A 15,000-nucleotide genomic window follows, 5' to 3' on the forward strand; every position below is an offset into this window, starting at 1 on the left:
TTTTTTATCTAGATTAATCTCACTGTAATCTTAAAATTACATTAAATACTACATTAAAATGGTTCATTTGAACTCTGCCGAAGGCATTCAGAATATGTGTGCTACCCAAATAATAAGTCTTTAAGAGCAGATTACTCAAGCCAGGTGGCGCATTAGACTAGTGGTTTATCTCCTGTTTCCAAAATGCAACATAAACTGCTTGAGAAACTGTTGTACTATGATAATTGGAGATGAAAATAAATTGTTCAATAAGATGTACTTGTGTTTACTAACTGTTTATTCTGTTAAACATGAATTTTGAACTGTAGTCCTACATAAGCATCAAACAGCGATTTTTGTTTACCTTAATCCGACTAAAGTCCTAACTGAACTAAACAGAAATAGAATTAAGACTTGTGGAGTATGCATATGTTAGTGGCATTATTGAAGTAAACACCCCGTTCAAACTATTACCATCATTTAGGACTTTTCACCATATCCACACACGCAGCTGTCAGTAAAGGACCTCTCTCACACACACACACACGCACATTGCGAAATGCGAAAGTTTTTTCTTTCTATTTGGCGTGCGTTATTAAATTCCATACCACTTTCACCAGTGCTTACTCCTTATTTGCGTCTAATACCCCAGTTTGTCATGGGGGCATGAATGAAATGTTCATGAGTTAAAGTGAAACTGCCGAACTGCAGTTAAAGTCACCCAAAACTACAGGATACTCTTACATGAAAGCACCACGTAAACACTTCAATTATATGATTTTCTATTAAGGCAAATAACAGATGTCCATGTAAATGAAGTCAGTAGTGTCTTCAAAGTAGGTGAAACATCTAGAAGGACATCCTGCTGATTTGGTTCAGAAGGGCACTTTTTTTTTTGTCAGACGGCTCACCGGTCAGGTACTGTATAAATCTGCGCTAAAATATCAGGGTGAAAGTCATCATAGCTTGCGTAGAATAGACCCAGCTCTCAAACCATATATATATATATATATATATATATATATATATATATATATATATATATATATATATATATATATATATATATATATATATATATATATATATATATATATATTTATATAACTGTTCTGTCAGGTTCTTGAATCTGATTGGCTGATAGCCATGTGATATTCAGCAATATAGCACAGCCTGGTAATCCTTCACCCTTGTGTATTACTCAAGCAGAGGACACTCTACAGTTTGACAAATAATTTTTCAATAATTTTCCAGAATGTAGTTGTTTAGATTGTAACTATTCCGTTTATTTATAAGGATAGTGTCTATTTTAAAATAATTATAATTTTCGAGCATCAGAGTCAGCACCGTACAGCATATTTTGTGACCATCAAAATCTGTGACCTTAAAGGCCATGGTTATCGCTGCGTGATCTACACAAACTCTGTACAGTCTGCCTATTAAACCAATGATGACAAAGTCTATAGAAAACTCTTGTTTAGAATGGCTGTTCATTCGGATTCAGATCATAAATGCTTACTTGCTCACTCAGAATACATATTGTTTACATGTGCATCAAATATAGGCTACAGTACGTGCGAGAACCACACGTTATCAAAAGATTATTTTCTTTCTGTATAGATATTTTTGCATTATATATTAATCAAGTTAACATTAATACATATTATTTTTATATCGATCATGCGTTGGTTATTTTATACCAAACAATTTTTTTCTTCTACAAATTTACTTTGGTGGTGTCTAATCTCCTCAGCTTTATGTGGCCTTGTTATAGTTTTATACTTGGTGACTCTGCTGTATTATTGTTGCTTATCATTTTTTGTAAAAGGAAGTTGCTACAATACAAAGCTGAGGACATTAAAGTCACCACCAAAGTGAAAATGTGGTCAGGAAAATGACCAGCTAAAACCAGCTTGACCAGTCTAGTTTAAGCTGGACATAGCTGGTTTTGTTTGGGCTCCCAGTCTGGCAAGGCTGGTCAAGCTGGTTTTAGCTGGTCATCTCCAAGCCTGGAAATGGCCAAAACCCCTATAAAGCCAGACTGGCCAAACTGCTAAAAACCAGCCAACCAGCCTAGGCTAGTTTAAGCAAGGGATACAGCGTCACCTTAGAATAATAATGTTCTATCTGCCATTTTTGTCAAAATAGAGTTAGTAACATATTATTTTTAATGACTACTTATTTACATTATGTGATGTTTTTTTTTTATAAGTTGTTTATATTTTAAGACCTTTTATTAAAAAAACAAAAAAAATGTTACACACACTGTTTGCTATATGGAATTCAAAAACTTTGAAGCTCAATATCTCAAAATCATTCAGAACGCAGATAGAACCTTATAATTCCAAGGTGACGATGTGACAATGCTGTCAAACTGTTGTATAAACGCAACATAACACTCATAGCAGTGTGATGTGGCTGTATCATCACTGACATAGAGCCACATTGCACTGCTGCGAGTGTGATATTGCTCATCTATATATATATATATATATATATATATATATATATATATATATATATATATATATATATATATATATAGTCAGAATTATTAGCCCCCCTAAATTATTAGACCGCTTGTTTATTTATTCCCCAATTTTTGTTTGACGGAGAAGATTTTTTCAACACATTTCTAAACATAATAATTTTAATAAATCATTTCTAATAACTGATTGATTTTATCTTTACCATGATGACTGTAAATAATATTTGACTAGATATTTTTCAAGACGCTTCTATAAAGCTTAAAGTGACATTAAAAGCTTAATTAGGTTAATTAAGTTAACTAGGCAGGTTAGGGTAACTAGGCAAGATTTTGTATAATAGTGGTTTGTTCTGTAGATTATCGAGAAAAATATATAGCTTATAGGGGCTAAAAATTTTGTCCCTAAAAATGTTCACAAAAAAATTCAAAACTGCTTTTATTCTAGCTGAAACAAAACAAGTAAGACTTTCTCCAGAAGAAAAAATATTATCAGACAAACTGTGAAAATGTCCTTGCTCTGTTAAACATCATTTCGAAAATATTGTAAAAAGAAGAAAAAAAAGTTGAAGGGGCTAATAATTCTGACTTCAACTGTATGTGTATATATACAATATATATATATATATATATATATATATATATATATATATATATATATATATATATATATATATATATATATATATATAGTCTTTTGCTAAAATCATTTTCTCAATAAAGTACACACAGCACCACATATTGACATAAAAACAAAGAATTGTTAACATTTTTGCAAAACTGAAATATCACATGGTCCTAAGTATTCAGACTCTTTGACCAGTATTTAGTAGAAGCACCCTTTTGATTTAATACAGCCACGAGTCTTTTTAGGAAATATGCAACAAGTTTTTCACTCCATTCCTCCTTGCAGATCCTCTCCAGTTCAGTCAAGTTGGTTGGTAAACATTGGTGGACAGCCATTTTTAGGTCTCTCCAGAGATGCTTAATTGGGTTTTGGTCAGGACTTAGGCTGGGCCATTCAGGGACAGCCATGGAGTTGCTGCGAATCCACTCCTTCATTATTTTAGCTATGTGGTTGTTGGAACTTAAACTTGCAGCAAAGTCTGAGGCCCTGAGCACTCTTAAAAAAGGTTTTCATCCAGGATATGACTGTATTTGGCCACATTCATCTTTTATCTCAGCGGCATTCATCTAAACACACACCTTAGTTAAGAAAGAAATAAACTACACATGCAAGTGTAATCCCAGTATAAAATAAAATAACATTTTCTAAAAGTATACAAGTAAATAAAAAAAAAAAACTTGGGGGGGGGGGGGGGTGGGGGGGGTGGGGGGGGGTTAGGCTCTGTTTGCAACAGTAACCAAAACTTCTACTTCTTTTTCTTGACTTCTCTAAACCCAACACTACTGATTGCAAAATGGCATCCACAAACCCAGATCAAAGACAAGAAATGACAAGTTAAATGTTTGTTTGCTGGTGTTAAGAGTGTTAGAGCAACCGACTACTATGCGGTAGGACGCCGGTTCGATACCAGCTCGGAGCAGGTTGGGTGGCATAGGACAGGCGGGGTTACATGTGCACTGAAATATTTCCAATTGGTGATTTAATCACATTTTAAAAAACACAGTCTTTTTTTTATGTGATTAAATCACTAAACAGAACTATTGATTATAGAAAATTAGAGTTTTGCAAACTTACAGAATATAAAATATTTTAATACTCCACAATATAACTTCATCTATGTAAACAAACATCAACATTAATATTACAAAAACATTATACACTAAAGTACAAAAAAAGGTACTAAATTAGGCTTCTTTAGCTTGTAACAATAGCAGAAGTCTCTTTTTTGTACTAAATACAGTGCTCAGCATATATGAGTACACCCCCCACCCCCACCTCCACAAATCTCTCATTTAAATTAATGTTTCTCTATATGAAGCTTTACAATATTATATTTGTGCATATACATTCGTGTAGTCAGTACTGAAGCCAAATTTGAAGCTTATTTAACAAAATAACTTACAATAATGGTTAAAAAATTAGTAGCCCAAATTAATATGTTAGGGAAAAATATTAAATAACATTTTCAAATACAGCAAAAATAAAGAGAAACAAACATTTTTTATAAGAATTCATACAATTTTGCAATATTTTGCATAAATTTAAATGTATTATCTTTCCATTTCTAAAGATTTTCTGCGCTGTAAAACTTGCTGTAAAAAAACAGCAACATTCTAGAGTAAAACAGTGATATTCTGTAAAAACAGTGCATTCTGGGTAAACTTGTTTTTGAAAAAGTAGTAAGCTGTCAGTGTTTGAAATCACACTTTGTGCCCTAGTTCACTATTATGTACACTTATAGAGTTCACTTGACAGAGTTAATGAACACAAATGAGTGAACTGATGAACACCTGCTGTAATAATCACAATCACAGAAAAAAGAAACAATAAACACAAACAGTGACTTCAGTTACAACATTAAATAAAATCAACTAAAGTAAAACAGCTTCAGTCTCAGAAGAGGATCATTAAACAACTCCACAAACAGCTTCAGCAGATTCACTTCTTACTGAATGCTTTGACTTGCATAAAGTTTTCTGTGATTGAATATATTCATTTTCAAAATGGGGTGTACTCATATATGGGCCATTCTTCAACCATGGGCACTTTTAGCCTTGTGAAGTTGAGTAAAAAACTTGCTCAAAATTAACGTAACATAGTCCCATAAGTTTAAGCAATTTGTCTAGTTTTAAGATCTGTAAGAGAACAAACTTAGATAAGAAGAGAAACATTTTTTTTCCATCGTGAACTGAACCAATGTCAATTCCACCACATCTCAAAATAATACAGCTTTTATTTTAAAATGAAATAAATTATGGCAGTCAAACATTGTCTAAGATCATTTTTGTATCTAGTTAATCAATCTTTTCACAATATATACAATAATTATACGTCTGTCAATAAAATAAATTAGTTGTTTGCTAAATTGTACGCCTGTCACACTCTAAAATGTAATATTAATTTAGTTAAGAGCTTATTAGAAAATAAATAAACTGAATTTGTATATTAAATAAAGCATGAACTTTTACATTGTGAAAACACTTTTATTGTGTGATGAGAACTTTTAAAATATTTTGATGGAAATGACAGTGGTGGATGTGACAGTTCAACAGTTTATAGTGAAAAAATTAAAAATAGCTTCGCCGATTAGCTTTAAACTGATACTAGCCATTTCTGTATACAAAACACTCTTATTTACCTTCATTTTGTTTGGTTTTTAGCAATGAAAGAAAATATAAAACAACTAAATCAGATCAACTTTCAGTATAAATATCTTTGTAATATCAATCATAATGTGCTGTTATATATAAATCATAAGCATATGGCCGTATTGATGCGTGTGTGGATGTACTTACAGTAAGCTATGTATTGGTTACAGACTATTACTTCTTTCTTCACTTCTCTGAACTTTACACCACAGATGACAAAATTGTCTCCACAAACCAATTTAGACAGGAAGAGATTGAGCAACAAGATGTGTTTTTTAATGATTTTAAAATACATTTTACAGCACTTACTGTTTACCGAAAAATGTTTTGTTGAAGGTGAGTATTCGGCAGCAAGAGTCTTTATTTAAAAAGCTGGTGTGGATTTTTTCTTAAATTTTTATTGTTTTCAGTAGCAGTTTGCTTTAAATTTAAGGTACTAAACCCCTTTATAGTCACTGCCTTAACAAAGAAATCTGGTTATGTCTAGGCATATAGTCGAATAATAAGAGTTCAGTACATGAAAATGGCCATGCTGTCAGTCTAAAACACCATTGTTTTCTTGTTCTCATGTAAATTGTGTGAGTGTAAACCCCTGGAGAAACTGGCTCATCAATACAATACAGACTTTTGCGGTGCACATTGGACTATTCCAACCCAGGCTCATTTTGATTACATACCCCTATATAAATTTCTGGAGAGAGCAAAATACGTCCCAGGAGCTACGTTTTGTTTTTTTTATTTTAGTTTTTTTGCAGTTTTTGTCTTTGCAAATTTTCATCGTCTTGTTGTACTCCCACTGCCGCTGGTTTTAATGAAAAATATACTCAGCTTTTTTTAATTCTGGCCTTTTCAGCGCCACCTTTGCACGGTTTTTCATCTCTCGCGTATTTACATTTACATTTATATTTAGTCATTTAGCAGACGCTTTTATCCAAAGCGACTTACAAATGAGGACAAGAAAGCAATTTACACAACCAAGAGCAACAATGAATAAGTGCTATAGGCAAGTTTCAGGTCTGTAAAGTCTAAGAAGGGAAGTATTAGTAGTATTGGTTTTTTTTTTTTTGGTACAGTTAGTGTGATATTCAGAGAGGCAATTGCAGATTAGGAAGTGTAGTGGAGACTAAATACTTGAGTTTTTAGTCGTTTCTTGAAAGTAGCGAGTGACTCTGCTGTTCTGATGCAGTTAGGGAGTTCATTCCACCAACTGGGCAGATTGAGCGTGAGTGTTCGCGAAAGTGATTTCTTCCCTCTTTGGGATGGAACCACGAGGCAACGTTCATTCACAGAACGCAAGTTTCTGGAGGGCACATAGATCTGCAGAAGCGAGAGCAGATAAGAAGGAGCAAGGCCAGAAGTCACTTTGTAGGCAAACATCAGAGCTTTGAATTTGATGCGAGCAGCAACTGGCAGCCAGTGCAAACGGACTAGCAGCGGAGTGACATGTGCTCGTTTAGGTTCATTGAAGACCACTCGTGCTGCTGCATTCTGGAGCAGTTGAAGAGGCTTGATAGAGTTAGCTGGAAGCCCAGCTAGTAGAGAGTTACAGTAATCCAGTTTGGAGAGAACAAGAGCTTGAACAAGGAGTTGAGCTGCATGTTCAGATAAGAAGGGTCGGATCTTTCTGATGTTATAGAGTGCGAATCTGCACGATCGAGCAGTTCTAGAAATGCGTATCTCTTAACAAATGATTTTGCTGATGAGCAAGGTGCTGCTGCTGGGGAGTCGAATGAAAATTAAATCATCATTTACATGCGGGCTGCATTCTGATGCAAGAAAAATTAATAAAATTAATGGAGCTCTGGTAAAATAATGTACAAAAAGGGAGGGTATTGTAAAACAAACAAACAAACAAACAAATAAATAAATAAATAAAAAAATAAAAAAGTGCGACTGCTGAGAGTGCAGGCAGCTAGAGACACCGGCCCTCGCGGCCAAAACAAAAACTGGCCCACCGCGAATATTCTCAGTCCTACCGATTTGCCAATCCGGGCCTGTCAAGTGTGTTTAAAATAAGTTTGAAGCTAAATTTTGCTGGGCTTTAGCCCTTCAGAACTGATTAAAAACCATGTGACATGGCAACTATTCTCAAAAAGATAGCCATCACAAGATGCACTCTGTATTAATAAAGAGATGGACAAAGTCATACTTGAAACATAGGCTCATTCTGAAAACATAGCCCTCTATACATTTCTGGAGATGGCGAATTATGTAGCCAGAAGTATGTATGGCTGCATTTCCTCTTTACAACAAATGCTATGGGGCGGTTTGAAACATTTTTTTTTTTTTCGCACTTACCAGCTGACCGCTTACCTCCATATGGACGGCTTTCCTACTGTTACCAGTTTGTCCAGTTGCTCGCGATGTGACGTGTAGAACGGAGCTGACCACAATGACAGAATTCAAGTTCCAGAAAGCAGGTAAGACAAAAAAAAAAGACAGAAGAATCCTTTACCACATTCAGAATCCTTGCTTGCAAAATATAGACATACTTTAGAATGCTTAGTTTAAGCAAATTAGATGAACGCGATCATGCGTGTTGATGAAGTATCGCTCGCCGCATGCGCCGTACTGCGCGATTTGCCTTTTATAAGCTACAATAACAAACGCCTGACATCGCTGACACCTTTATCCCTTAAAGCTGTTTAGAATTAAGCATTTAGAGATAGTGTGACATAACGCTTACTTATGTGTGCCTTTAATGCACCCTTTTGTGCTTCTTAAGGCCGTCACACAGCGGATGCGCCGCTCAGAGCTGCGGCACGGCGCGCACAAGACAGTTGATACTATCACACACCAGACGTGCACATTTGCATGTTATTTAAAATTAAACTATTCAGATGGCACTCTGTGGCATGGCAGAAATATGAACAGTCACGACCTGCTTTACGTTCTTGTTGCAGCACCGAAATTAGGCACTGAAATTCATATGCTGATTTGATCCGGTGCATACCGGTTCCACACCGGGTTTCGGTACCCAACCCTAGTCAACAGCGGCCTCTCGTGGATTTACATGAGAAAAGCAGGTGTAAATGGCACTAGCGAGAGAAATTTGAGATCTCAAAAAGCATACACAGCGGCCTCTGGTGGTTTCGCGAAAAACAAAAACTGCATAAAAAGTACCTCCTGGGACATATTTGGCGCTCTCCAAAAATGTATGTAGGGGTACATTTACTCTAGTACAATAATACTCTGGTGCAATAATACTTCAGTACATTAGACTGTGACATTTGAGCAATATTCAGTGTCAAGAAAAGATCCCCCACACTATTACAACAGCAACAGCAGTCTGAACCTCATGAGATCAGACCGACCAAAATTTATAATCTTGCAATTTTGGTGAACCAGTGTGAAATGTAGTTTTGGTTACTGCTCTACTCACGCAGAACTGAGCAAGACCCAGTGTTAACAACTAAAAACTAAACTTAAACAATTTAGGAACTAATGACACATTATTTAAAGGTACAATTCTAGGTATTAACAAAGCATTAACTAAGACTTTAAGCTTAATAAACTACTCATTTGCTGCTTATTCTTAGTTAAAAGGTAGGGTTTGGGTTTGGGTATTGGGTAGAGTTAGGGATGTAGAATAAGATTATAATTTATAAGTAGTAAACAACCAATATCTTAAAGGTACAGTAGGTACATTTGACACCCAGTGGTTGAACTAGGTATTGCACTACAGGATCAAAACAAACGCAAACGCAGGTTGCCAGATTGAGGACTAAAGTGAGTGATTTAAACTGTTCTAAATAAAAGCAAGAGCACCCGATAGAAGGAATATTAAAAGTAGTTTTTGTCAACCAACACCTCAAATTGATATATTAGAAACAGCTTCTATTTCTCACAGCTAAACAACAGAAAACTGACAATGATCACCTCAGGTAAACCTCATGTGCTTTGTTCAGTGTTAAATGCTAACAATGTGAGTTTGAATGCCATTGTACATGACATGTATTGCCATACTACTGAAAGCAGCAGCAGATTCACCTCAGATCTTGAAAATAAAAATAAACTGTTTGAAACTAAACACAAATGAGTGATTCAAAATGTGCATTTAATAATGTTAAAGAGGGTTGATATGTATTAAATAGATGATAAACCTTACCATGTCATAAGTGAGTGCATATTCTGTGCTTCTGAATGGCTGTATTTAAATTTATGTGTTTCGTGTGGTGCAAACAGCCAAATTGCTTATCACTGCATATCTCGTCGCGTAGCATGATGTTAGGACACGCGGTTACAGTGTAACCTGCTCATCTAATGTTTACTTTCGCAAGATTTATATAATTTGCTAAGGAATAACCTCATGTGCAACTGAATCTGTCTAATTTCGGAGGCTGCTACTGTCCATCAGAGGTCACATTTCCGGCACGGACGCATGCTTTCAGAGCCTTTCTTAATAAATGAATGAAATACGCTGTTTTCCAACAAGGCAACCCGGGATGCTGAAATATAGTTGGCGAAAGTGGGATTGGGCAGGTTAAAGTTAACAAAACAAAGATATCGTTCCGGCACGGAAAACGCCTTTTCAAAGCTAAAATGTCTGACATTGTTTTTAGATAAGCAAGAATGTTCACATGGCGTGTTTCTTAAATATCTGCAAGCATATTATGGTACTTTTATGCATTAGAAGAGTCAAAAACTAACACACAGCACCTTTAATAATAGGCAGATAATAAGTCAGTAGTTAACAGTAAGAATTGCTACTTCACACTAGAACGACTGGAGGTTACTGTAAACCCAAAATTGCCAGTGCGGGTAACTTTCAGCCTGATCTCGTGAGGAAACATAAGTATTTTACGTTTTGACAGTTTAGTGGCTAATTTGTACGAATTTGTATGAGTTCAGTTATACAAAAATGTACGATTTTAAAAAGGAGGCGTGGCACCCAACCCCACCCCTAACCCCAACTGCTTTGTGTGATGAGCAAATCGTACTAAATTTTACGAATTAGATCATGCGAATTCATACAAATTAGCCACTAAATCAAAAAGTTAGGAATTGCTGTGAGATTGAGTTGGTAAGTTTTACCCAGAATAAATTTTAAGAAATTGTTACATACTAAACATACTATTTCACTGTTTTTACCATTGTTAACAAAAAGTGTCTAGCCTCATGAAATTATTATTTTGGGAGTAGATTATAAGTAGTTTAAAATGTCTAAATTTGAGCCATCATACTCTGATGCATAACTTATTTCTCCAGACTCTCATCATTCATCACATTTTGTGTTTTTAATAGCTCTACAAGTCGCGTTCCTTTAGTCACTGTTACTTTATTCATTTATTATAACCACTAATTCAGTGAATTAAATTTTAAAGTAAAAGTCAGTGGTGAATAACTTCAAACATAAGCAGTGCATTTTTTATTTATTTATTTTTTTGATAGTGGGTAAATTTGAACTAACTGTGGTTCTAGTGTTAAACTATAATGTTGCCAAATAGTTGTTACGCTGCCATCCCATAATTGGTTGTTCACTATTGGTTGTTGTGTACTTGTAGGTGTGTTCAAACGATTGCTTAAAAACACAAATGCCATTCCTGAATTTTGTAGAAGTGCTCTTTAGATCTGTCTGTATATGAGCAGTCCTCCTCCTTTCCTGCATTGAAATGAACAGCATTGTGTTTATTCTGCTGATTGGGGTTGTGGGTATGTATCTCTCTTTCCTTCTTATTTGATATGCATAATGTTTGCTGGATTATACCTGCATTGTAATATAGTAAGTCAACATTAAAATTAACAATAGTATCTCTCACACTGTGTGGGTTGTTTCCATTATATCAATTAGTGTTATTTACATTGACCTTACATTTTGTAGGGGGTTTATTATCTTCAGGGACCTGTTTTATATTTAGTTAGCATTACATTTAACAATAATGTGTCCCAGTAATATGGATAGTAATAGGTTACTATTGTGGTGATCATTGTTTGGGTAAGAAATCTCCTTTTTTAAATATTGTATACACTACCTGACAAAAGTCGTCAATCCCAGTTGTAAGAGCAACAAATAATAACTCAACTTCTCATTTGGAAAAGTTGCAGAAGGTAGATTTTTCCGATGAATCATCTGTTGAACTGCATCTCAATCATCACAAATGCTGCAGAAGACCTATTGGAACCCACTTAGACCCAATAATCTCAGAGAGATCAGTCAAGTTTGGTAAAGGAAAAATCATGGTTTGGGTTATATTCAGTATAGTGGTGTGCAAGAGATCTGCAGAATGGATGGCAACATCAACAACCTGAAGTATCAAGACATTTGTCCTGCCCATTACTTTACAAACAACAGGAGAGGGCAAATTCTCCAGCAGGATAGTGCTCCTTTTACTTTAGCCTCCACATCAAAGTTCCTGAAAGCAAAGCAGGTCAAGGTGCTCCAGATTGGCCAGCCCAGTCACCAGACATGAACATTTTTGAGCATGTATGGGGTAAGATGACGGAGACGTTGAATATTAATCCAAAGAACCTTGATGAACTCTGGGAGTCCTGCAAGAAAACTTTATTTGTCATTCCAGGTGACTTTATTAATAAGCTATTTGAGTCATTGCAGAGATGTATGGATGCAGTCCATCAAGCTCATGGAAGTCATACACAATAATCATATTTCTTTTTGCTAAAATAAGCGTAATCTAGAAGCCTTTGCCTTTCATATAAGCCACTTGATACCAAATCATCAACTACTGTAGAAGTCAATTTATTATTTGTTGTTCCTAAAACTTGGAAAGGCGACAAGACTTTTATCAGGTAGTGTACAGTTGAAGTCAAAAATCTGAATTATTAGCCCTCCTTAGAATTTATTTTGTAATAATTCTGATTTTAACTGTATATACAAGAATAGCACACAGTTTCACTGACTTGCATTGTAACATCAAAATAAATTCATATATATATACATACATACATATACATATATATATATATATATATATATATATATATATATATATATATATATATATATAATTTTTTGTTTTATTGAAGTTCACAGCAAGGGTGATAAAATCATTGGAGGTCATGAATGTCAGCCTCACTCTCAGCCCTGGCAAGCGCGCCTCGATGATGGATATGGCTTGTGTGGGGGATCTTTGATCCATGAGAGTTGGGTTGTGTCTGCTGCACACTGCAAGTCCTCGTAAGTATCACATTATCGACATTTTTAGACATTATATGAATTATATTATAGACATTTTATAAATTCATCTTTAACTCAATATGGAATAACTAGAAATACTATATTAAGCATTATTGGGTTGTTATTAAGCTCTTTAATAAAGATAAGATTTCCCACATCTGGTATTCCAGCTCTAATTAAAAAACAAAATGTTTTTAATCACTTTCTTATCATAACACAGTTACTTTTATGGATTACATATTCACACTGTGGCTAAATAAATAAATAAAAAGTTAGGTGGAATAGCACGTTTGAGAAACTATTTGTTTTAAGATCAATTTGATTTACATTTTTGATGTTTTTATGCAACCCAGGCTCATTATGGATATGTACCCCTGTATACATTTCCAAAGAGCACAAATGTCCCAGGAGGTACGTTTTTTTCTGCAGTTTTTGTTTTCGCGAATCCACCAGAGGCCGCTGTGTATGCTTTTTCAGATCTCAAATTTCTCACTCGAGTGCCATTCTTGCCTGCCCATCTCGCGTAAATCCACCAGAGGTCGCTGTCGACTGAGTGACCCAACCAATAGTGTTTTTAAAAACACTGATTGACCCACCCACCGCCTTCCTTAAACCCAACCGACAGTGTTTTTTAAAAGCAATCCAGAAAGGAAGAGCCGTTGTGGCTGTCTCTTACCATGTTTTCAGATCTTTCCACGTTCTCACCCTGTTATTTACTTTTTATTTTGTTTTGCCTGCTTTTTTGGAATCGTTCTGTCAAAGCCTGTCGTTGCAGTCAACTCCTCTCTGCTTCTCAAATCTGTTGACGTATGCAGTGAGCCACTGGGCAAACAGGTAACAGCGAAAAAGCTGTCCATATGGAGGTAAGCAGTCAGCTAGTAGCGAAAATAAACTCAGAAGCCGTGTGCTGCGTCATACCACCCTGTTGAGTTCATTTTAAAGATTCAATGCAGCCATACGTACCTCAGGCTATATAATTTCCGTATAAATGTATACGGGGGTACCTATTCATAACGAGCCTGTGTTGTTTTTATGAGTTTTTTTAATGCCGTTTTGGCATCAAGGTGCCCACTGGGTAGATAGACAATATTCTGATTAATTCAAATATTACTTCCTTGCCAATAGATCTATCATCGTCCATCTAGGAAAACACGACCTGTTTGTTGTTGAAGACACAGCGCAGGAGATCCAAGCAGAAAAGGTGATTTCTCACCCAAAGTACAATAATAGGGAACACAACAATGACATCATGCTGATCAAGCTGAGAGAGCCTGCTGTTATCAACAACAATGTGAAGCCAGTCCCACTTCCAACCAATTGCTCTCATGCAGGGGAGCAGTGCTTGGTTTCTGGATGGGGCGTAACTGGAGGTGAGGTGGTGATGAATTTTATTCATACTGTATATAATTTAATTAAAGGATAGTTCATCCAAAAATGAAAACTGTGTCATTTACTCACCCTCCATTGAGTTTCTTTCTTCTGCTGAACACAAAAGAAGATATGATGTAGAATTTTGGAAGAGAGAAAAAACTGACTTCCATAGTTTTTACTATGGATGCCAGTGGCTGCTTTTTACTTTTTTATTTTCTTTCAGAATCTCTTTTTTCTTCTTTTTTGGATATTTTTTATTATTTTTTTTAAGATATTATGCATGTGTATTTTAAGTTGATATATTGCTAACCTGTATATATTACTATAATATATTACTAAAATGATTGGATATTAAGTTAGCATTAAAATAAACTATATTTCTTGTTTTGTGTTCAACAGAAGAAATTTATAAAAAAAAATTATAACCACTTGAGTGTGAGAAAATGTTGAGGAAATTTTCATTTTGAGGGTGAACTGTTCCTTTGACATCATGTTGAAAATTATTAAGACTTTAGCTACACTGTAAAAAAAAAATCTTACTGACTTAGATTTTTTGTTAAATCAAATGATCTTTTACTCAGTCAAACTGACAAAATATTAAGTTAAACTTTGCATAAGATTAGTTGAAATGCAATTAACTTATTAAAATGAATATAAAGTAGCACAAAAGCTTTTGTGGTGAACAAAACACGATTTTGATTTAACATCATTTATATAATTTCTTTTTATCCAGATTCCATTTCTTCTACACTGC

At 34.9% G+C, this 15,000-nt stretch overlaps 1 protein-coding gene across 1 annotated transcript in view; it reads left to right on the forward strand.

The window, feature by feature from the left end:
• Positions 1-11,292: 11,292 nt before the first annotated feature.
• Positions 11,293-15,000, forward strand: part of zgc:171509 — a 4,360-nt gene continuing 652 nt past the window's right edge. Inside the window, 4 exon segments of the mRNA NM_001320433.1 lie at positions 11,293-11,392; positions 12,725-12,875; positions 14,001-14,245; positions 14,980-15,000. The exon segment at positions 14,980-15,000 is cut by the window's right edge and continues 116 nt beyond it. Coding sequence (NP_001307362.1) covers positions 11,353-11,392; positions 12,725-12,875; positions 14,001-14,245; positions 14,980-15,000 — 457 coding nt within the window. The 5' untranslated portion in view covers positions 11,293-11,352.

This window comes from Danio rerio, chromosome 18 (genome assembly GCF_049306965.1).
Source record: "Danio rerio strain Tuebingen ecotype United States chromosome 18, GRCz12tu, whole genome shotgun sequence".
NCBI lineage: Eukaryota > Metazoa > Chordata > Actinopteri > Cypriniformes > Danionidae > Danio > Danio rerio.